The 25,096-nt window shown below is 37.2% G+C and overlaps 1 protein-coding gene across 8 annotated transcripts in view; it reads right to left on the bottom strand.

Annotated features, from left to right (window-relative positions):
- Positions 1-7,992: 7,992 nt before the first annotated feature.
- scn5lab (sodium channel, voltage gated, type V-like, alpha b) overlaps positions 7,993-25,096 on the bottom strand; it is a 96,925-nt gene continuing 79,821 nt past the window's right edge. For 7 of the 8 annotated variants that reach the window (XM_081697038.1, XM_081697042.1, XM_081697041.1 and 4 more), the window contains 10 exons: positions 23,070-23,224; positions 21,306-21,479; positions 19,791-19,913; positions 16,508-16,780; positions 15,682-15,735; positions 15,010-15,151; positions 14,781-14,881; positions 14,136-14,406; positions 11,846-12,979; positions 7,993-11,692 (listed from right to left, as the gene is read on the bottom strand). In XM_081697038.1, coding sequence (XP_081553164.1) covers positions 11,577-11,692; positions 11,846-12,979; positions 14,136-14,406; positions 14,781-14,881; positions 15,010-15,151; positions 15,682-15,735; positions 16,508-16,780; positions 19,791-19,913; positions 21,306-21,479; positions 23,070-23,224 — 2,543 coding nt within the window. In that variant the 3' untranslated portion in view covers positions 7,993-11,576. Of the gene's footprint in view, positions 12,980-14,135; positions 14,407-14,780; positions 14,882-15,009; positions 15,152-15,681; positions 15,736-16,507; positions 16,781-19,790; positions 19,914-21,305; positions 21,480-23,069; positions 23,225-25,096 lie in introns of all 8 variants that reach the window. The other variant, XM_081697040.1, reaches the window with a different exon arrangement.

Below are 25,096 nucleotides of genomic sequence, written 5' to 3'. Positions count from 1 at the left end.
TTGGTGCTAAGCAAAGTTCTGGACCAATAAGAATTGTATACCTGTACCATGGGCCTATATTCGCTTACTCAAAGCTTGGCTGTAATTAGCAGCCTCTTGTCTGCTGCCGTGTTCTTACACATTCTTACTGCTCCAAAGCAGCTGGGGTGGAGTCATATTGAGCGCTTTATTTCAATACTTCAAGCATATTTCAATTTAGTTCAAGTATATTTCACTTTGTCTGAGGGTAGAATGGGCTGGTAGATAGCATATGAGATTTGTTTTTCTTTAAATTGGTAAGGTTTTTGCAATGTTTTGTTATAGTTTGTCAGTTTTGGTACATTTTGAGCAAACTGGTTTAAAAATTATTTTATTTGGGTTTTCTTCTTGATATTTCATAAATCACCAGGTGTTACAAATGTCCATTAATGGGTATAAAACTAAATAAGGCTTATTAATAAAACCAGAGTCATAAATTGCTGCTGGTGGTATTTTTGTTCCAGTAATAATAGGGGCTTTTAAACAGCACCAGTGATGCAGCACAGTGACCATGTTGTTACTGTGCTCTCTGTCAGTAAACTAGGAGTTAATTGTATGTGAGATGTAGCTGTTTCTCTGAAGCACCTGGTTGGTGCTTTAAGGCATGAAAAATTAAACTGACTGCACCTTCTCATCAGTATGTCTCTAAATTGACTGTCCTCAATCTCATACACTTCTTAAAACAGATATTTTATTTTAAGAAAGGGCTCAGTTTTTTAAGATGTTTCTTTGTATTTTGTTACAAGCAATGTCTCTAGATTGTTTCCTTTTTATGTCAACTGAGAGGAAACGTTTTTGAACCAGAGCACATCAGTGTGATCAAGCTGTCCATGCCCTCTCTGCATTTTGAATAACTTCTAGAACTTGCACATTTAATTACAAGAGCTCGACTTTTAGTAAGACTAGTAGCAATCTCAGTATGATTATGGCTCTGCAATAAATGCTAGGCCCTTTCTATAGGCAATCCATTTTAATTAGTTGGGGGTGCTTAGGAGGTGGTGCTTAGTTTGGGGACCCTTGTAGACAGCCCTGTATGTTTAAAGGAGCTTCTCTTAATGGGACTGAAAGAGGAAGAGCACACAAACTCATGTCTGATGGCTCTTGTTGGTTGTTGATGCTCTTCCTCATGTGAGCAGGGTTTATTTAGAGTCATCTGTTTAATGTTTAGTTTAAAAACATTACAATTAATTAACAAATGTATAGGATCTCGTATACTATTTAGTCATATATTACAGTAATACAATAGATATTCTATGGCACTAGTGTCTCAATCTTTCATTAAAATGATGATTGTTGTAAGGACATCTGTGAAAAGAAATCAATATAGATTTGAAATGTCAAAGTTAATAAAGCATATTTATGTCGATTACATGTCATTAAAATAAGGAACAATTTTATCAAACCAGCTGTAATATCAGTGACACTGTTTAACACATCAGTGATGTCACTACGCTTTTGGAATGCAAAGTTTCCAACTGAAACAAGAATGCTACTGAATTCTATCATGAGGCATGTAATTTGTTCACCCCTTACAAGGCTACTACATCTCTTGGACTGGTGCCAGAATAATTCATTTCTGGCCCTACATCTCACCATAATATTATTTTACTTCAGGTGTGTTAGATAGTTAACAACCCAAACCTTTTGTGCTCATGTGTTACCTCATAAGTTAACCTGTTAAGTTAGGTGAAAGATATTCAGTGGAATGTTTGTTTTACTGGAAGCAAAAATGGGCAGTGGTGGATTCTTTTTATTGTTCTGCCCAGGCAGCTGATGTCTCTATAATTGACACTGCTGGGACAATATTTTATATTTGATGACATCTTCATGATTTCAATTCCTGCTTCAGCAGGTCCTCTAGCCAGATGTTAAATAATCTTTTCTGTCTCTTCTGCTGAATAGCATAGCTGCACATATAATGATCTCTGTTAAGGTTGCTGAACAAATAAGTAGGCCTTAGCATATTTTTTGTTCATTACTATAATAATGTGAAAATGTCTTTTGCTTAGGTCACCAATGGCGTGAACATGACCAGGAGCATTGGCCAGTCAGGAGGTTCATGCATCACAACAGTTTGAAACCTAACAACAAAACTTAAATAAATTGGAATGTGTTATGTAGTCAGGGTTAATCAAGTAGTCAGTCATCATTTTTGTGGTAGTGTGTTTGTTTTTTGCCTCAGCTTTTATAGTGGGTCTGTCATTCTCTTCCTCTTGTTGTTTTTGCTTCTCTGAGTAAACATCAGTTGTTTGTCTGTGCATCTGCTCTGTGCCATTTTCTGCTCACTTGTATCTCTCTCTTTTTGTCAAATAAGCAGCCTTGTGTTCAGTACCTGGATCTCTTTGCTGCTTATACAGCCTCTGCTTCTCAGCACTCTTCATTGCCAAAACCAACTCCACAAATTAAGAATAGAGCGTGCGCCACAATTATTAGCACTGTTGTTAAGGATGAGCCAAAAAGTAAGGTAAATGGTCTTTCAGTTCCTCCTTGCTGTGTGCAAATGGCACTTGTGATCTCTTTTAAGTGGTTTAAAGGTTTGGTTGTATTAAACGTTCTAATGAAAGTTTCTAAGTTAATCGGTTATAAAAGTAATTAATAAATACAAAAATAATACTGTTGTACACTGTCACACCATAGTTATGTAATATTAATGGAATAGTAATCAAAAAAGCAAATAATAGATAACTAGATAGATAAATAATACAAAAAAGAATGAGTAAAAAATTACAAAAGTTAAATATATGAACAACCCTGTTGAGATAACAACCGTTTGTGCATTTTGTTATATTCCTCAAGATGATGGATAACAGAGTGTTTGACTTATGTGTCAACACTTATAACCCAGTGAATTAGGAAGTCATTACGGTCACTTAAGAGTTCGTAAAGGTTCAGTTGTGCTTATTAAAGAAAGTAAAATAATCAAAATGTTGTATGTTACAATTTCTGTGGATGTCAGTAATTTATTTTTCCCCATATCTTTTTTAGATTTTACCAGTTAGGTTTATTGCATATTTTCAGAGTAAAACTATGTTGATTAACTAAGGCATCTTTAATAGCTTCTTATGCTGGAGGGTTAGGGTTATTGAAATATTTGCAGAGACCTATTGTGCACATAAAATGGTTTTAACTGTTGTAATCATATATGTATAGCTTTGTCTCTGCCATAATATTGTGTCATTGGTGTTGGATATATAGTCTGACACCAGTAGCCATGACACCAGTGATACTTTGATCAACATGGAGAAGGCCAGTCTGTCACTACATTCAGAAAATTTACCCATTTTATGATGTGGTGCACTAGAAATATAGATATGAAGCTTAATTTTCCAATTTCAAATTAAACTAATAAATAATTGATTATAAAATTATTTGAACTCCAAAAGTATAGATAAATAAATTGAAAATACTTATTAGTAAAATATTGAAAAGCTTAATATTAATTATTAAATAATTGATTTAATTAAATAATGAAATAATTGATTTCAGAAACATCACAAACTTAATTTTTAAATTAAAAAGTGATGTCACTTTGTCACCTTGCAAATATTTTAGAATTTAAGAGGTTTTTTTAATAAACACTGGAAGCAAATGATATGTGAGTGATAAAAACAGACAATTTACGTAATGAGATTAACTATTTATACTACATTGAGGGACTATGTTTTTGTGCTACATTTTACTCAGTTCATGCTCATGAGCACATTAAGGTGTACTAGGATGGCACAACTCAATGGTAGGACCAAAGAAGATGGCAAAAAGACTTTTTTCATTTAAGTCATTGTCATTACTGTAAGAACCATATCTAATTTCAACTCAACATCTAAATTCAGAGTGATCTGACAATTTGATAATTTTTCCAGCATTAGGCACAGACATTTCATGTGCTGGACGTGTGGAGCAGATACGTACAAATGCCTTGGATATTAATGGCTGTGATTACTACAGATTATTAGTTGAATTCGAAAGATCATAAACTGAAGTCACATTTCCAAGTTCTTTTCACTTCACCAAGTGACCCAAATCAATATTTAGTATGTTTTGTGTATATAGCATATACATGGATGTGCTACTGAAGATTAGCATGCTGCAACAGGCGACAAAGTCCAGTAATGAACTGTTACACTATCTGGCAGTTCCACTTTGGACAAAGACTTTGTGCTGAAGTTTTGAAAAGTTTTAAAATGTGAACGCAGATGTTGTTGTTGGGGGAATATCCCTCCTGGTGGGAAAAAAATGGTAATTGTCACAGTCTGTAACTAGGTCGCATGTGAGTAATGGAAGGAGGGGAGTGTGTGTGTGTGTGAGGTGGCTTCTATCAGGGAAATTGCCATCCCCTACATACCTTTCTGCTGTGTGCACAATATTTTCACAATAATTAAATTGATCTATGAAGGTGTGCTCTATACCTGCGTAATCTTGTCATTCTTGGGCATTCTTCGTACATAAAAACTGTGTGTGTATGAGAGAGAGCTTCCCTTTGTTTCTCTGAGTCCTGCTAAGGCTGAAATTCCAGTGTACTCATTACCTGTGACTACCAGAACCCTGATGCAGCAGTTTTCATTTGCATGATTTGTTCTGCAGTGGTGATGAAATGCTAAAATGAAGTGTGTATGCTGCAGCATAGTGAACCAATTCGTGTATGTGTACATGTACTTGTCATGATGGTCTGTGTGTAATGCATAGGAAATGTCTGTAATCTTGGGTGTATGACATGTATATTTGTGTGTATGTGTGGACATAGGCGCAGAGAAACGGGGGGATTAGCCTCCAGAGAACAGGGTCACTGCTTCCACTGAGCAAACACACACATCCTGCAACATCATCCAGGGACCTCATCAGGACTTTGCTGTCATGGCAACCCCATACAGAAAACAACACACTCATGGGCCTACACGTATTCTTCAGCTTATGAAGAGCCAAAGAATGAGGGAAGGAGGGAGGGTGGGAGAGGGAGAGGAAGAATAGAATAGGGGTGAGGGATGGAGAGCATAGAAAGTGAAGAGAGAAAAGTAGACACACATACATGAACAAAGAGGAAGTATTCTGTTTATTTATTTCTGCTTCATCAGTGCTCCCAGCTAACAACAGCCTTCGGAATATTAGTTATGAATGTGTACAATATTCAGATCCATTCCTGGACATGCTTATTAATAGGCAGTTTTGGTACACAAAGGTGAAAAGTGTGTCATGCCATTTTGTGACTAGCAAGTCTTTGAGAGTAACATGGAGGTTTAGGAAGCAATGAGGATTTGAAATCCTTGCAATGGATTTGTAGAATATAGGCCCTGTTTCCTCAGTACCAGTTAGCTGTGGAATATTTGTCAGTGCTTGTTATGATTGGGCTATGCAGTTGCTCTCAGTGTAAACCATACCAGGCAATGCCTTGGGTGCCAGGCATGCTCCCTTAGAGGCTGGTTATGAAGTGTGCCTCTGTAACCCAGTCTCCTAGGTCCATGGCTCATGGGAAGGCTAATCAGGTCTTAGGGGTCTTAGCCTGGCCAAAACACACCATTTTAGGTCAAACAGCTCTGTATCTGGATGACGCAGCACTGATATCTGGGATATTTTGCCTCAGTATAGCTACACTTCTGTCCTTTGGCAGACTGATCCAGTGCTGCTCTGACAATGTAAAGGTCATTCCTCACTACATGAATTTATTTCTTTTCATATGGATTTGAATGAGAACTGCATTTTAAAATTTGCACTGAAGAGTATTCCCCTTTCTGCTTTTATTTCGTGTTAAGTAGTGTATGGTGTTTTGACAGAAAGCATAACTTCTTATTAACATAGTAGAACTATGCTCATAGAACATACTCTGCTCATAAAACATACTCATAGAACATACTCTGTAGTTCTGTAGATTCTGTATGCTTATGTCTTTCCCATACCAGTATTACAATATTCTATATCAGTGCTGTTACTTTGTCTGTTCCTAAATAAAGTTTACATTTAAACATGAAATTTCTCCTCATAGCAGAAAGATGGTACAGAGCCAACAAATAATTGTTGATTGCCAAAATGTCCAAAGCCTTGGAAAGATGTGGCCCACACAATAGAGCAGTTGATGCAGCCTTCATGTAGTCACAAATCTCTGGAGCCACAAACAGACCTGGCAAACTTACCAAGCTTCTCTAAGGAGTCAGATGAATGCAGTGTTGACACACTCAGGAAAGAGTGAGCATTTTGGTACAAATGCCATGCATGTATGCACACTGATCTTCTGGGGGCCTTCCATCTGGAGATTGCAGCAGTTGCAGCATTTGAGGCAGTTGTCACACAGACCTGCTTGTCATTTGGCCAGAGTTAAACTGGGCTGCTGTCTCTGTCATATGGTGCAAGCCAGGCTGCTGTCAGATCCTTCATGCTTGTGAATAAAATGACAACTATACACATTGTGGCGTAGTTGACATTACGAAATGTTTTATCTTACTTTCTCTCTATGTTGTATTGCACACAAAATGCCACACACAGGAAGATTCCTAGACTCAGTAGGTGAAAATCAGTCATCACAGAGTACGAGAACCATGGGCCGGTGTGCTTCTAGGGTATGGGCTCACTGCAGGCAAAAACTGAAAATGGAAATTGTCATATAGATTGCTTACCCTTTGCCCCACCAAATGTTCTATCTCACTAATATACACACCAATATTCTTTAACAGTACCGAGCCCATTGTTATTCTCCCCTGCCATTGGAAATTAATTTCTTGAGTTAGCTTTGTGATTTTGTCATCTTTCCAATTAAATTGATAACCCCAGTTGTATTGCTTTAACATGGAGGAAGTTGATTAACACATGGTGCATTGTTGGCATTTGTGTTTAGCTTTTTGTGGCTAAGAAGCCACACAAGTAAGTCTATTTGAGACAAGTGTGTGATGATTTTGGTTTGCAGTTTGCAAAATGATTAGTGGGCATAGGCTTCCATTATGAGCTCCACTACAAATATTTTGAAAGTACAATCTAGATACAAAGTACTTTTTAGCTGATTAATTATGGGATAAAGAGCAATTTCTGTAAGTCTAATTTTACAGAACAATTTTTATATATTGTCTCTACGGCATATTTAGTAACACTAAATATGTAGTTTAACTAGGTTAAGTTTATAGATTGCTGATACTTAGCATTTTGGTAAGCAAACACAAAAACCACATGGGAAGTTTGCACATTTGTGCGTCAGTTGGGGGAGGGGTGTGCCGAAACCTATTATGACTTCAAAGTGCATAGTCAGCAAATGGCTGTTGTAAAACTTTGAGGGTGATAGCAGACACACACACTGGCTAGTTTAGGCTACCAGTGGTGGTGTATTTTGTAGGAGGATTCAGTATATTGATGAGCAAAGGCTTGTAGGATGATAATGCACAGTTCAACACAATGTCAACATGGCCTGACACAGCATGACAACTGTCCTAGCATTTAATGACTAACACAACCTGTGGACAGGCAGCTAATCAAAACACTCTTTGTGTTCACATTAAAACTCTAGGTACATTAAGCATTTTGTTTTATTGCTATCTAAATGTTACCTCAAAACCTCAGATTCAGGCACACAACTGAATATGTAATTCACTACAGTGCATACTCAACACAGTTGCTTATAGGTTTTTTTAAAACCTGTCCAGCACTACAAAATGTGAGGATATGTAGGTATATTTTCAGATAGTGAACTGCTTTTCTGAACAATTAGCCTTTGGTCCGCTACTTAATTTCATTGGGGAAAACTCTTCAACTCAATCACTACACGTATTACAAACAAAGAACTTTATCTGTACACTACTTTGAGCATCATTATGGAATGATCACAGTTAATGAATAACAACATTACTTGCAGTTTAATATACAAATTGCTAATTTGTAAATTATCAAATAGATAATAGCTGATACACCTCATACACATTTTCCAGATTTGCACATCAGTGTAATAAAGGGACTACACTACAGAATGTTGTTGATGGGATAAACAATTCAAACAAGACATGCTCACAAACAAATATTTATTCCTATTATTTATTTTACTATAGTTATACATGTTCTAATTGGCAACAGTGCTTTTCCAAAACTGTGGACCTGTTTTTAGATTCCAGAGCTCAAACCCCTTGACTGTATTTGTCCTGACTAGTAGTAATACAGCTGACAAGATCTTCTTTGCATTTTTTAAATTTCAAATGAACAATCAAAAAAATAGGGGTCACACAGTTGAGATTAACAAATGTGAAACCTTGCTTGGGACAAGGGAAGCAGAAAATTGCCATTTGCAGCATGCACATCTTAACAGTGTAAAAAATAAATAAGTAAATAAATAAACAGGCACAAAATGATTTGAGGGGCAAATCTTTGATGCCTCATCATCCTCTTGCCTCAAAGACAGTTCAAAAATATGTCTATAGAACTCCAAATGTTTCCTCTGGCCCTGTTTGGTCATCTATACTGACTATTAGCTGTCATATGTAGTTCTGGAAGCCTAATCCTTGATCACTTCCTTCATATTCATCAGACCCATATTGCTTGTATCCTTAAATGGCAGCAGAAATCTCCTGGAATTTGATCACTAAATTTTCTTAGAAAAATTCTAAATAAAAAATAGCAAGTAAATATAGCAAATTCTACCATTTATAAAATACACCTGCTTTGAGATAACTGATATTTGTACATTATATATGCAAAGCATAGACAAAAATATGCCTTTTATTTCCCATATCTGTCCTATTGTATTGCACAAACCGGTATCTTTTGAAAACATATAGATAGAAAAGTATCCCTGTGCTTTATTTGTGGGTGGTAGAATACACTGTGTGAACCCTAATCAGTGAAAACGTGGGTATGAATGCAAAAATAAAAACTGCAGACAGAGTCATTGGTAAATGTACTAAGACATTTTGAGAATTGTGGTCAATGTCCAGATTCTTTGCAAGGAACAAATTTGGTCATGCTTTATCCATCATGCATCTTAAAGGCAACCTAGTTTGATATGTTCATACTATAGATGTTAAGTTGTATTTCAATGAACACACTATTGTCGATGGTTACTGTGAATGCCCTGGAGATTATATGTACACGTAGTCAAGAACTTAATTTTGAAGGATTTTTAACAATTTATATCCAGTTTTAAAATTAGGGATTTTGAACATTTTCTGAATCTGACCTCTTCATTATTAATGCTTGGGATAATGGTGTATTTTATCTAGAGATATACAGTATCTAATTAAGCTAAGTACCATTATACTGTAAGGTTTCCTGCCTATGTATAACTATGTCCAAATACTAACAAGTGTTTAATCTCTGAGCACTGAGTTGACCTTTTCTCATTTTATGTCTAAAGCAATCAGACTAGACACTTTGGTTTTGTAAAATCAGATGTGAGCAGGTCAAGAGAGATGCTGAGCACTCAGCAGAGTGGGACCTTAGCTTCTCCTCTCTGGATGCCAAACCAAATTTGGTCTGCTCCATCCCACATTACTGTCTGCCTCTGTAATTATTACATCAAGCAATTAACATCAACAGCCTCTGCTTCTGCCCCAGACATGGTAGTTGCACTGCATGGTATGTTAAGGTATGTACACAACCCATCCCCACACTGCCCAGACTCAGTAAAATGACACCTACACACTACAAACACCCTTTTTTTCCTAGGTAATATATGACTCCCCTACTGTGCAAAAATGATTTCAGCAAAGGCAATTCATCAAAAAAATTCGCCTTATGTTTTCTTGTTTCAGGTTAGCACATATGTATATTGAACAAAACAGTGGATAAATGTTGTCATGTCTACTTCTGTGTGATGTGAGCACAGGAAATGCTTACATTAATACCCACAGAAACACACTAACTTACACCCCACACATCTATGTAGGGTATACAATTTTTGTACTTTTAATGTAATTTCAATTGAATGTTTGCTTGCAAGATCCTCCAGATGAAGGACCCATGTCCAAAAATGTCATGTCAACTTCTCCGAACTTCTGAGATATGTGTATGTTTTCTAGGCTCACAGACTGAAAGTAAATAGGAGTATCTGTTTCTCCTAGAAAATGGTATACATTTGCTTTCTTGATTTCAGATTTTGTTCAAGCCCTCAGTTTTAAATTAAAAATATATTTTCTAGTATTTTTTAAACATGTTTGCACACAGTGCAACACACATTGTCAAACATGAAGACCTGTTGCAGTGTTTTTTAGACTTAAAGCAAATAATATTATGACAAAATATCTATATACATCTCTATTACATTATGTAGAAATCAGGTAAAGATGGCTTGTATTTAAATTTGTAGCACTTTGACATGCTGTTGCTGATGAGAGTTGCTTGTACTACACTTTTGAAGTGGTAGAAGTGATCAAAAGTGATGATGGATTAAAATTTGATTGTACACTACAATAAAATGTAGTTCAATTGTGGGATTACAGAAAATGTAACTGATAATGGATATGCTAATTAGGCATAAAACAGATTTACTGTGCCTTCTGATGGTAAGGAGTCTGTTGTAGTGGAAAGAGAATTAAGTTCTACCAGGCACACTTGGGGTCTATTGCTACAAAAACAGCCCTTCAGCAAACCTTCTAACCTGACTTGAAAAACATTTTTGAATAGTTTAATATCTTAATATGAGTCTGAGATATGAAACAAATGCACTGTAATTTTTTATAGTAAAGTGTAAGCCATGGAGACAGCAAGAGGTTCCGCTTAGGGATCTTGCTGACATAGTACAAAAGACCCATTTGTACTTTTGAATATATCTAAATCAATATTCTAATTTTATCTAAGAGTAGCAAATTATTGCTCAACAAATGTGCAAAATAATTTAGCCTTACAAGAAAGTGGTCAATGCATCACTAAATGATGCCGTTTGAACATGCAAAACAAATACTTCATAAGTGTAATAGATATACTAAATGTATAAATGTATAGCATTTTGATTATCTTGTGCAGTCTTTTGGTAGCCATTGTTAAAGACAGATGATGTACACAAGATAATCTATGTGAAGCATGTTTTGATTGTCTTTTACTAGCCTTGATTACAGCTTCCTGTAATCCAGACCAGGATATTAAGAGACTGTCTTAAATAAATGGGAACGTGAGCAAAAAAAACCCAAAACAAAACAATGAAACCAACAAACACAAAAAAGAAAAAACAATTTTTTCACAAAGCTAAAATCAAAGTAGTGCCAAATATTCCCATCTATCATCTTGCTCTTCTCCTCATCGCTAGTGACAACTTGTACAGAGGTAAATTTCATACTTAGTTATATCAAAAATGTTCTTTTAAAAATATGAAAGACTTGTAACATTTACAAGGCTATACCACTATCATCATATTCTTGCCTCTACATATTGTAAATCTGTTATCAGAAGGAAATCACACCGATTTAAGTAAGACCTTTAATGAACTCAGACGGTCAGGCATACTTTGTAAATGTTGATAAACTGCATTTCTTTCAGTCTAATATTTGACTATTACATCTGTGATATAACTGCAGTGACCATTGCAGAATCTCGTTCATGCATAAGAACTGTGAAGCAAAGTCGATGTGAACTGTCTACGTGATGTACACTTTCCCCTTGTATATTCAAACAAAATGTGAACCACAAGAGAAAACATCAACTTGTCCTAAAAAAAACTTGCAGTCTTTATGCACAGTCACTTCTATCAAGACTGAGTTGTGTGTTGGTTGAGCTATACATTCTGTAAACAAAAGAAAAGAAACAAGATTAAAGTCTGAGAGAACATTTCTTGCTGAATGTTACAGAAATGTCTCACGGTCTCTGTCAAGATCAGAATAAGATTTGCCCAGGTCACTGTTCCTGGGCTCAGGTATTAGAGTTTGGAAAAGCTCACTAGTGGCTCTTGTCACACTGTCATAAGATGGCGGTGAGGAGGTAGAGGACAGAGCCTCAGCCTCAGGTCCATAATTATCCTTCATCATGGATGCTATGAGCCCTTCCTTCTCTGGTGCATCTTCCTCCTCTTTGGCAGCTCCCTCTAAGTGAAGCTGTCGATACAGGAACGAGGCTTGCTTCATCTGCCTCCGCACTAGATGCCTTCTGTAGGCCCTCTGTATAACAGTGGCTGATACTTCCTCCTGCTTACGCCGTAGTGTTGTCGTGATGGGCTCATAAGAGATTTTGGATGGGTTTGCCATCATAAACTTCTCTTCCATCTGCTGCTTGAGAGCATCCATTTCACCTGACTCTCCTAGCACACGCTTTGTGAAAGCAAACAAGATGTCCAGGCAGTGGATCTTGTCACCGCTCACCATGGGCAGGTCCATGGAGATTAGCTTGATTTTGTTGGGCTTTGCAATACGCAACGGCTCGGACAGTGAATCTGCAAAATCCGAAAGCTTGGCATACTCAATGAACTGAGTGGCCTCTGGGTCAAACTTCTCCCAGACCTCGTAGAACATCTCAAAATCATCCTCACTAAGTGGCTCAGTGCTCTCCTCTGTGGCCACACTGAAGTTCTCCAGGATGATGGCAATGTACATGTTCACCACAATGAGAAAGGAAATTATGATATAAGTAACAAAGAAGGTTATGCCCACTGAAGGGTTCCCACAGTTTCCCCGGGCATTTGTGCCAGTGTGTGGCATGTCAGGATCACACTCCTCCGGGGAGTTATTCAGAATGGGACTGAGCAAGCTGTCCCAGCCAGCTGATGTTGTTATCTGGAAAAGGCAAATCATGCTATTGCCAAATGTCTCAAAGTTGAACATGTCATCAATTCCACTTTGTTTCTTCACATAAGCAAAGTTTGCCATTCCAAAAATGGCATATATGAACATAACCAAGAAGAGCAGGAGACCAATATTGAACAGTGCAGGTAATGACATCATTAAGGCAAAGAGTAATGTTCTGATTCCTTTGGCTCCTCGAATGAGTCGAAGGATACGTCCTATTCGGGCCAATCGTATCACTCGGAAAAGTGTGGGTGATACAAAGTATTTTTCTATGATATCTGCAAGAACAATACCTGTAAGATAAATAAAAGAAAATGTTAATTTTGTAAAATATGTTCAGAAATCTAAAATGCCTCTACATCATTTACACCACTGGAAACATGAAAAAACCTTTGTGAATGTGAAAATAGCATGAACAAATGCATCCAAATGTTTTTTTTTGTCTTTGTTGATTGTAAATTTCTAAACAAGTACAAATAAAATGATTCACATGTAAAACCTCTGTTCAACCACAGTAACTTGACAATTGTCAAGTTATTGATAATTTACAAGGTGATCATATATTTAACCATCCCCCCAAGACTTAAACTGTGCCTTTTCTGATTTGTGATCCTTCATAGACTGTATGTGTATGATTTGTGATCCTCCTTAGACTAAATGTGCATGAGGGTGTTTGGTTTGACCCACAATATTGCCCAATGGAGAAATGGACAAGAAGGGCAGGAGGTTATACAACTATACATCAGCCTTTCAGCTTGCCAGCTAACAACCATAAGATGGCTCAAACCTCAATCACCTGCACTGACAGGCTTGATTGCTGCAATTACCTTCACCTTAACTGAGGCACCCTTTTTTCAGAGATGGTTACTCCATCCACCTGCCAAACCTTTGGCTTTGTTAATTGCCTCATCAGGGACATGTGGATCCTCTATACTCTCAAAGCTGGCCAGGACTTATTACTTAAAAGCATGGCCTGCCCTTTTCTTGTTAGAGATAGTGCTGTGCAATTGCACTGAAGGTAGACCTTGATAAGTCAAGCCAAGGGTATGCTGACTTCTCCATGTGGCTAATGAAGAGGTTTCCCATTATCATGGGGGGATTCCTTGATTTTACAGTTGCAGCTCCAGATAATTAAATTTTTCAGTATGATCAAGCAACAAAAATACACCAAGATATGAGCTTACTCTAATCAATTCTAGGACAGATATAATTATTTGATATCTAAATGTTTTCTTTTATTTTCAAGTATACACACTCCAACAATTGATTTTAAATATTCAGTCTAAGCATAGTCTTGGATAAACTGGATTCCCTTTAAAATATTTTTAGTTCAGTGTGTATCAGGGTAACATTTAATATTTTGGCTCAGGGGAGCTATCCTTTGAAGTTTTACATTTTACAAAGCCACACTTCATTGAAAAGTCACGGCATCTTGCCTTGTTCACTTACACACAATGGAGAGGATGACCACAACAAAGTCAAAGATGTTCCAGCTGACAGTAAAGAAATAACAGCGGAGGCCGATAAGCTTGACGATGCATTCAGTAGTGAAGATGACAATGAAGGCAAGATTAATATTGTAAAGGATTGACTCCATGCTACCGGACTGCTCATCTGTCTCTACCATCATGGTCAGCATATTGAGGAGGATAAGCAGCATTATCATGATGTCAAAGGCTTGTTTTGACACCAAGTCAAAGAAGAATCCTTGTACATGGTTCTGAATGGGAGAAAAAATTGCATTAATGTTACATTTTAATTTAAAGGCACATGGACATAGTAACATGAACACACATCTCTCCTCTCACTGTATTCATTAATATGTAAATGAAAAACTGTAAAAGGTTGAAATTTAGCTCCAAGATGGTTGATACATAAAGTCTGATTTAGCTATATTAGCTACATAAGCACAATTTAGTAATCAAACTTTTAGATGTTTATCTTATGTATGTGAGTATAAGGATATATAAATAGAGGAAATTTATATGCTGTCTAATTTTACTCTCTTATTTTATATTATAGTGCATTAGCTAGAGACATGGATTCAATTACTCCCCCCAGTGTTATTGTGATGAATGGATGCAAGCTGCTCACCAAAGGCCTGGGAATAGGTTTTTGAGGTTTTTTTGAACCAAGCTTCTTCATTGCATTATAATACTTTTTCTGCTCTTCAGTCATGAAGATGTCTTGTCCACCTAAGTACAGGAGAACTTTGCTGTTATTTTTCACATGTAGCAAGAAAACAACATAAAAGCATAAATCAGCATAAAAAATATATAGTTGCAACCCCTTTCCAACACTGAGAAACCCTCAGTGTTTATACTTATCTTTCGTTTCTGTTGGTTGAAGTTGTCAATGATCACACCAATAAAAAGATTTAGGGTGAAGAATGATCCAAATATGATGAAAATAACAAAATACAGGTACATGTACAAGTTGATTTCCTTAAATGGCTGCTCCTCTACCTGCATTAGAAAAACATGTTAGTTTATTCATTTATTTAACATTTTATTGTTTTATTAGTTTGTGTACATTCATATTCTCCAGAAAAATAATTGTTAAAATAAATAAAAACTTAGTGATTAGTGGTGAAGGACTAAATAATTTTGTAACTAAATTTACTCTCGTCATAAGCATAATGGCACAAAATTAGTTGGGTCGGATGCCAAAGCAGGAGTGATTTTTAATAGAAACAAAGGAACCTAAGCAAGAGCTACAGAATTGTAGAACAAAGGCCAAGACAGCAAAATACAAAATGGATGAACAAACAAACTAGATGCTAAGAACATGGAGAGCATAGTAAAGAGAGAGCTGAAACCCAAACAAACCATACAATAACCGACCAAGATACTTACAAAACACAAGGCTAAAATACAGAGCTTAACAAACGATAGACACAGGTGATAGCAATCACCTTTATGCCTAGATATGGCTTAAAGCAAAACAAATGAACCAACAAAATAAATAGAAATGTATGTAGCCGTTACACACTTACAGATCGTGAGTCTACTGCTGCATACATGATTTCCATCCAGCCTTTAAAAGTAGCCTTAGCAGAGAAAAACAAAAGCCAAAAATACATGCTTAAAATATTTCAACATGTTTTCACATTTATATATACATTTATCACAAAACACTGCCTAAAATATTTAGACTTTTTAAAGCTGTGATGCAAAGTCTTGTCTGGTTCATGGTCATTTTGGGATGTCTATATAAGATTTGTGTCTGTGTGTGTGTGTGTGTGTGTGTGTGTGTGTGTGTGTGTGTGTATATATATATATATATATATATATATATATATATATATATATATATATATATATATATATATATAATAATTTTTTTACTGCAGAATGGAGGGGAATGAAATAAGGGTAGCCCTCTTTCAGACCAAGTGAATGCTTATCAGTAAGAAATCATTATAGTTTGTCTTTTTTGCCTTGGTTATCAGTAATTATAGGTTTTTTGAATGGCCTAGGACTGACTATTTCTAGATGCAAATGGAAGGTTTGTATTGAGTGAAGTCAGAAGAAGGTGATGGAAAGGAGCTAAGTGACTTGTTGCTAGGCTACTGCACCAACTATGTTAAAATGAAGAACGAAGTGCATGCACTCTCGCTGAGAACGAATTTCTGTATAATGGCCTCAGCGGCAGCTAAAAATAAAGTTCTGCTGACTTGTTGATTGATTCGTACTCGTGGACAGGCAGAGGTGGGCAGCAGCAAAGTAGGAAATGGAAGGAAAGAAAAGAAAAAAGTTTCAAACTGTGCGTGTGCTGAGTGGAGCTTAGAGAGAGAGAGAGAGAGAAAATGTCACACTCACCACTTGAAGTAGTGCAAGATAGCCTGCGCCCACGTTGTCGAAGTTGACTTTCACTTTTGTCCAATAGTACTGCGTGTCATTCATGGCCTTGCACTCAGTCTTGTTGTTGATGTGGGAGGAGTTGTAGATGACGCCCGCCTGGTTGACGCAGCGGCCAAACTTGCCAGCGAAAAGGTTGACTCCCATGATACTGAAGATGAGCCAGAAGATGAGACACACCAGTAGGACATTCATGATGGAGGGGATGGCTCCGATCAAAGCATTCACCACCACCTAAAGATCATGGACATAAAACACCCTCATGTCCACTCTATACATTCAGTTGGTTTTACAATAAAAAAATTTAACACTCTAAAGTCTATCATCAGCAATAAAAAAAGCATCATAATATTACAGCAATCATACATATTTTTGCATATATCTATAATCTACATATTATCTATAATCTACATATTAATCTACATATATGCATATATTTGTGTGTGCGCGTGTGTGTATATGCAAAAAGTGTAAAATAAAGTGCAAAAAGTGTAAAATAATATTTTGATGGTTATATGCATCCCTACTTTGAGACAACTAATACACTAAATAAATTTTCAATACAGTACAAAGTCATGCCATTTTTTAAAGTTTTATAATTGGATATAGGATATAAAAATTCTACACATTCTTGTTAATATGCCAGGTTTTTGTAATTAAAAAAAAACCCAGATAAATAATTTCAGATTTATTTACACCTTTATTTACACCTATAATCTGTGTAACTCAATTGAAAAACAAACAAATAATTTAGAGGGGGAAAACAAAAATAAAAGCCTTAAATAATGTGGTTGCACACCCTCTTATAATTGGGGAAGTGGCAGAATTAATCACATTCAAACTCATGGCAGTCAGTACACACCTGACATCAATTAAAGTCTCTCTGTTTAACTCCATATTTATTTTAATTGTTCTAGTAGGGTTTTCCTGCCATTTACTTATGGCCATGGTCCGCAAAGAACGTACAAAGCATCAAAGGGATCTCACCGATGAAAGGTATCAGTCAGGAGAAAGGTAAAAATAATTCTAAGGCATTAGATATATGATGAAACACAGTGAAGATAGTCATTAGTAAGTGGATAAAATAACAGTGACTTTACCAAGTGCAGGATGTCCCTCCAAATTTAATGAAAACAAGTAAAAAATGGTCTGAGATGCTGCCAAGAGGTCTACAACATTAAAGGAGCTGCAGGAATTTCTAGCAAGTACTCGTTGTGTACCTCATGTGATATTAATCTCCCATGTCTGGGCTGTGGGGTAGGGCGGCAAGACAGATGCTTTTTCTTACAAAGAAAAAGATAATCTTTAAATAACAGTAGTAATACTGTTCATTTGGTGGGTAGCATTTTGAAAGAGGGCATGTAGAGCATCTCCACACAAAGGGATCAGAGAACTGAGGGGGACCACTCATAGGCCCTCCTAGCAGCATGAAACATATCACCGCTTAAGTTTCATATGGAATAAACCAGTTTCTAATGTAAAATAAGGGCAACAATGAAAGCAGCTAAAAGTGCTAAGGTTGGCTTTAGATTTTTAAATCTAAGTTAATTTTTTAATTTTTAAAAGACTTGGTGATATGTTAGTCCAAATTGTCAGATGAAGCGAAGTGTCACAAAAGGATCTGCCGAACAGTCGTTCCCCGGAGAATGTGAGCACACTTTCTTCACCCAAGCAAAGTAAGCCACGTGCTTCTGGTAGCTGCTGTTAAAACACTGTGACGTCTAATCGTATTTGACAGATTTACAGCAGTAGTGGGGAAATTCCGTGCTCCTCATCTTCACTGTTACACTGCATGTAAATCTAATGAGCCAGAATTCAGTTTTCTCTTCAGTCTATGGGTAGCCAACAGATATGGTCTGTATATTGCTTATTATGAGTGATTCAAAGCTGAATAAATACAAGCTGCATAAGGTTCAATTCAATGTTTAGATTTTCTGGATGAACCAAGACTGCATGCACTTTTGTAAACAGGTAACAGGTGATAAATAAACTGCTAATACTGACTGTATGACTGATGAAGGAAAGAAAATAGACTGGTAAGGACAAGATAGGGGGAATCCCCCCCAACACATAAAATTCCCATTTCTTGACACTTAATTACTAGAATACTGATGGTACCTCCTACCAGATAAAAGAAACTTTTCGGCAGCCATTTATTATATTTCTCATATTTCCCTCCCCCTTGGCTGCTTAATGTCCTGACTAAAGCCTTAGAAAAGAATGATAAAAGGCTCATAAAAAAAGACTACAGTCTTATAAAAGAATGACAACGATAACACAATTGCTCCTTTTTAATACTGTGAGGAAATAAGCAATTTAAATAATTAATAACAAATTAATGTTTTATAGACAGTAATTACAATGAAATTTCACAGTGAAAAGCTTAAAGGTGCTCTCTGTCCCAGAGCTTATATAATAAAGCTACATATGAGAGATTTTCAGGAGGAAAGCAGAGCATGCCACTATGCTTTAATATAGTCATAATGTTATAGTACAACAATTATGAAAGGTAATACTGGTGAGATGTTTCAGCTCCATGTGGAATTCCTCTTAATATACGAAATAAGGTTCAGTGCCAGATCCATCAGACTGTGGATTAAATAGATCAAGGATGATTACAACACCTTAAAAGAAAACTGAAAATTACATGCAGAGGGCATGAACTTTTAAATCATATTAGTTTTTTTGCTGATGGTATTGTAGTTCAATTGTAAAGAGAGTTAGAGACCATAATTAGGATTTTCTCACCAGTATTAAAGTGCTGACCATAACACAAGTTTTGTAATGCAACATAATGCAATTAGTCATAGCTTATAATGACAGAAAAACCTATCTGCAAGGTTAAGATGATATTGTAATGGTTTACATTTTTACATCATTAAAACCACTAGTCACTTAATTGAGTTATTGTTATTTAAGTAAATGATTTTTGAATTTGTACTGATTGAAAAAACAGGGCACTTTCAGCCCTGTCATATATTTTTTTCTTAGCATAATGTGATTAATTATTATTTTAAGCCTTAAACAAAGAAATCAGATCCGGTACTGGATTTGAAGAGATTTGATGAGATATTGAGAAAATGGGATTATTACAATATAGTTTTGGTGCTTTAATTTTCCACTAAAATACACTGAACTTTTGATACTCATTGGAAGTGATGACACAGCTTCAGATGACACAGAAGAGAAATAGGTAGAGGAGGGGAGATGAAACCACAGAGAGACAGAGAGGAGAAACTCTTACCCTCATGCCTTCAAATCTGGATAGGGCTCTTAGTGGCCTGAGAGCCCTGAGCGTCCTAAGTGATTTGATAGCAGCCAGGTCAGAGTAGCCTAGTGTGTTGGCTATGAGGCTTACTAAAGACACCTAAAGGGGGCAGAAAGTGGAGGAGACAGAAAGATAGAGAAGCAGTGTTAGCAAGCTGACAAACCCTCCCAAGCAAAAGGGATGCTGCGCTTCCTGTGAGAACAAAAGGTGAGGTCTCCCTGATTCAGGCCCCAATCTTGCTGGATTAAAAAAACTTTTAAAAAGAGGTGGTTTAGTCATTTATTTTGCATTTCATGAAAGAAAATGAGTTGCATCAACTGTGTTTGCTGTTTCTTTGCTTCATGTGCAACCAGTCCTGTAGAAAAAATGTAAATGATTAGAGTTGGAAAACCGGGCGAGACCGCATGTCTTCTTCAAGATGCCCTGGATGAACCTGGGGGTGAAGAAAAGCTTCAGTGGCCCCACAGCTCTCTGACTATGCCTAAAAGGCTGGCAGTGGTGTGTCTAGGTCAGAATGGTCCTTACCCTCATGCCAGCAAAACGAGACACAGCCCGCAGTGGCCTCAGTGCGCGGAGGGTCCTGAGGACTCGCACGGAGCCTATTTGGTCATAACTGAAGGTATGTGCCAACAGGCCAATCACTGAAATCTGTGTGAATTGAATTATAGTTTATTCAGTTAATGTCACAATGGTACACTCTAAGATTTGTAAAATAATATACTCTATTATTGACACTGTATCCAGATTTTCCTACTTTAATATACCGTACAAATGTTTTCCCCTACCAAGATTAATTCAAGTCCTAAACACTAGAGAGAAATCTTGTGGTGTGTTGCACTGTGTCAAGGAATTTGTTTAACAGTGAAGTGGGGCTTTGAGCCCATAGGGAGCAATCAATAAAAACAGCTTAGACTGCATACACAATGATTCATGGAACTGAGGGAGTAAAACTTTGGGTTATCTCTTCGCCATGGAAACATAAGAAATGGAGAAGCATTTGCTTTCATGGATAATAATTGTGAAGATATTAAAACAATATTGAGGGCTATCACATACTTTAAATTGACGGTTTGTGAGTTTAAGTTGGAATCACATATTTCAAGCTTAGAATGCACCACACACACACACACACACACACACACACACACACACACACACACACACACACAAACACATATGATTGCCCTGCTATAAATATTTGACAGTTATGAAAAGTATCATGCAAATTTCAGGTAATATATCATTTTCTACTAGATACACAGCAAACTATTGCTATTTCACAGATATACAACATATTTTATTAACTGAAACACCTTAAAATGTGTATATAAAGATTTAAATCTATCATCAATAAAACTAATTTGACTCTGAATACTCTGAATATGAATATCAATACTCTGAAAATGATTTAGACATGATATTGCATCATTTGGAAATCTTGGACACATTACATTGCATCATTAGGTAAAAATGAAATAAAATTACACTTACATCAACAATTAAAAAGTCTAACCAGCACCAGTAGTTGGTGAAGTACTTCTTAAAGCCATATGCGAGCCATTTTAGTGTCATTTCCAAGATGAAGATGTAGGTGAAAACCTTGTCCGCAACCTCAAGCACAATTTTAACGACTTTTCTTTGTTCAATGTAAATGTCTTCAAATGCCTATCAAATGGAAGCAAAAGAGAAAGAAGTGAGATCATGACAACACTATTTCTGTTGTATTTTTGAGTGCGCGTGTGTGCGTGTGCGTGTGCGTGTGTGTGTGCGTGTGTGTGTGTGCGCGTGTGTAAAGGGGGTGTATTTGAATGTGTCTGAGAGAAAACAAATTGCCAGTAAGGTCCATTTCACGAGCTAAAACCAAACTCTCATTGTGACTGCTTTTCTAAGATAAATAAATATATTTAATGTCAAATGGCTGTGTGCTATCAAAACTGCTGGGCAGAGATAGGCCCAGACCAGGTGCATTCGGAAGGCCACAGAGCCTTCCCCAGCCCCAGGAAGAGCACTAAACCCTCTGTTTACTTCCATCACAGTAGACAGGACCTGGCCAATCTCACTCTGCTGTAGTGTAGCCCTTCCCAATGCAGGGCTGCTCACGGTGAGGTTTTACTCTTACTGCACACTCCCATATGTTACAATATGGTTCAAAGCTGCTAATATGAGACTTACACGCACTAATGCTCAGTACAGTTTATACAGGGAGTCATTAAGAAATTCGGCACTAAGCATCTGTGGCTGTTTGCCTCTCCACTGGTTTCAGCAGAGTTAGCGGTTTTAGTTTTTCAGTTTTTTCCTGCTTACTTTTGCTTTTCATGTGTGATCATTCAACTGCAAGTCTGAAAGAGCAGCTGTTTGCTGAGGAGGTGTTGGTAAATGCCACCAAAATACCAGCCAGTCTAGTTCACACCTGGCATCCCAGCCTTTCGACAGACCAGTGACATTAGCCTCACTTTGTGAGTCACTCAACAACAAAAGGCACTACTGGGCTCTTAAGAAGGTTCTATACAGTAAGAAAGTTAAAGGTTTTGAAACATTACACGGTAGCGGTGAACTTCTTTTGCTCTGACATTTGTCGACTCCTTTGCGAAGCACTTCATAAAAGGGCCACTGCTGGCGGTAAAGTCTTGAATGTTCATGCACTGTATAGATCAGTCGGCTCCTGGCCATGCTCTCAGCACATGCTTTGTTTCACTGTAGAATCCTGTCTCCAGAATCCCTAAAATATCTTGTGGTAAATCAATAACTCCTGGCAATTTGGAAGAAAAAAGGCACTTTGCTATAAAGGATAACTAAGGAGGAGAGTATTTCACAGCATCTCTAGTGGCCCATGGCATCTCTTAAAACCGATTAAAGTCAGGGGAGAGCTGTGCTGTTGTGACCCTGCCACAGCTCTCCCATGGAGATGCCTGGGCCTGGAAGTTGCTGACTGTGCCCTTGGAAACTGTTCTAGGGTCAGCCTGATTATGTAGTTTGTAGCCACTGAGATTAGGGAATTGTAAGGGGAATAGTGTTCACTGGGGCTGCCGGAGGTCAGGATAAATCTCCCTGTTTCCGCACTTCTTTAAAAACATGCCAAACTATGCATGTATAATGCCTAACATAAAGGCTATACAGAACAGATTTTTGCTGAAAATGTTTGGGTTTTGACATAATGGCAGTTGCGTTTTAGTGTTTGGATTAGATTTATATTAAGTGTTGGATTAAGCATAACGAGTGCAGATGGAGTATGAATTTCATGTCAGGAACACTCACCAGAGCACCACTGCTCAGGAGGATCATGAAGATGATGAAGGTTTCGAACCAGCTGTGCTCCACTATCTGATAGCAGGTCTTCCTCAACCGCCACCACACCTTTCCCAGACCCTCATTAATGTTGATATCACAGCACTGGAAATGACGTACGCACACTAGCAGGAGAAGGGAGGGGAGGGGAGGGGAGGGGAGGAGAAAACAACAAAGCCATGTATAAATCACACCAAAACACTATATCAATGGATGTGCAGCTCCTATTATTTCAATTAGTTGTTTTGAATTGATTATCTCTGACTTGCTTTTTTGGGAACCATCTTTTTGGCAGTTCAGATGAAGGGGCATGTGTTCAGTTATAGCTCAGAGTTGGACAGTAAGACATGGCTGTTGTATGACATGATTGTAGGTAACATGGGTGACTCTTTAAAAGCCCTCCATTTATAACAATAGGTCGCTGCGATGAAATCACATTTGAGACGCCCCTGGGTATCAAAGCGTCTCAATTACTGGTATTTGAGCTTCTCCAAATTAACTTATTGCCTGTAAACTTAATAAAGATATCATGGTAACAGGGTCTTCTCAGCTCAATTTCTCCTGACGCGTCAGCTCTGTATTGGAAGCCTTGGACATTTTAGCACTGTGGCATCATCATTTGTCAAGCAATTAACAGTCATCAAACCAACATCAAGCCCAAAGGCTGCAGCAACATTTGAACATTACCAAGGATTTCATACCAACAACAGAGACTGTGCTAGAACAGAGATTTGATCTGGCAAGGAATGTGCCTAAAACACAATGTACTTTACATGACACCTTATTTACTATCATATTTTGCTCTATGGTTGCTGGAAGAGTATACCAGAATTGCAGAGCAAAATGCAAGGCAGCATAGGTAAATGATGTGAATCACTCTGTCTTGCTCTGAGTGCCTTCTAGCAAATTTTGAGAAAACGGGTATTTTATAAAGTGCAGATGTAATGCACTTTCTGCCTGTTTCAGACTTCTAGTATTGCCTAAGCTCCCACTTTCTCTCTGCCAGATGCTGTTCAACTTTCTTCGTTGCAAAAAACCCCCTTAAAGATTATATAATAACTTGCAAAATAATGGCTATTACTTTTCCTGGATGAGCTGTTTAACATTTAACGCACCATAACTCTTGAAATTTTGACATATTTTAAGTTATGTCTGGATCCCTGTCACACGGGTTGAGTATACTGAGAGAATCCCAATGTGGAATTAAAGTCAGTATGTCAAGATGTAAAGTCAAGATGTATGTGTTTTGGCTGAAAAAAAACAACAACAACAACTTTGTTGTGCTAAAGAAGAAGTGTATGGTGAGCTTTATGCAGATGAATAAAATATGCTGATAGAATAATTGATAGAAGCATTTTGATGGGCACCAGACCTAAGAAAATAAAGTTAAATATCCATATAAACGCTGCATCACTAATTTGCTTCTCATCAATTTCCATACATGCTCAAACAATTACAACTGCTCTTTTATAGTCCTGCTCTGTCTGCTGATTGGATACATCTGATTGGTGGATTGATAGGCACTACAACAATGAATATGAAGCATCAGTCATCATCAAATTACCAGAAGCTTTTATCATTACAAGTAGGCCTTTTGAGATCTTTGCTGACACAGGACACTCAATGAAATGCCCTATTTCAAAATGTCACTTAATTATTTAATGTTTTATATTAATTCTTTCTACTTAGATGTGAGAGTAAACATGAGCACGCTAATGAACCATGCCCTTGTCATGTATGAGGCCTGATGAGTGATCATCAGCTACGAACGCCATTGTTTCATAAATACTCACTGATCTCTTCATTAGGAACACCATACTAATACTAATAAGGAGCCCCAATGACTCTCAGAACAACCTCAGTTCTTTGTGGCATTGGTTCCACAAGTTATCTGAAACGTTTCTTCGTTTTCATTTCCAAACATTTCTTTTAGTCCATGTTGACTTGTTTACATCAGGTCATTGCTGCAGATTTGTGGGTTCCATTATACCAGATCC

Source organism: Electrophorus electricus, chromosome 14, assembly GCF_041902795.1.
Source record: "Electrophorus electricus isolate QZ-2024a chromosome 14, ASM4190279v1, whole genome shotgun sequence".
In the NCBI taxonomy this organism is placed as follows: domain Eukaryota; kingdom Metazoa; phylum Chordata; class Actinopteri; order Gymnotiformes; family Gymnotidae; genus Electrophorus; species Electrophorus electricus.
This window is presented reverse-complemented; position numbering and strand designations above follow the sequence as displayed.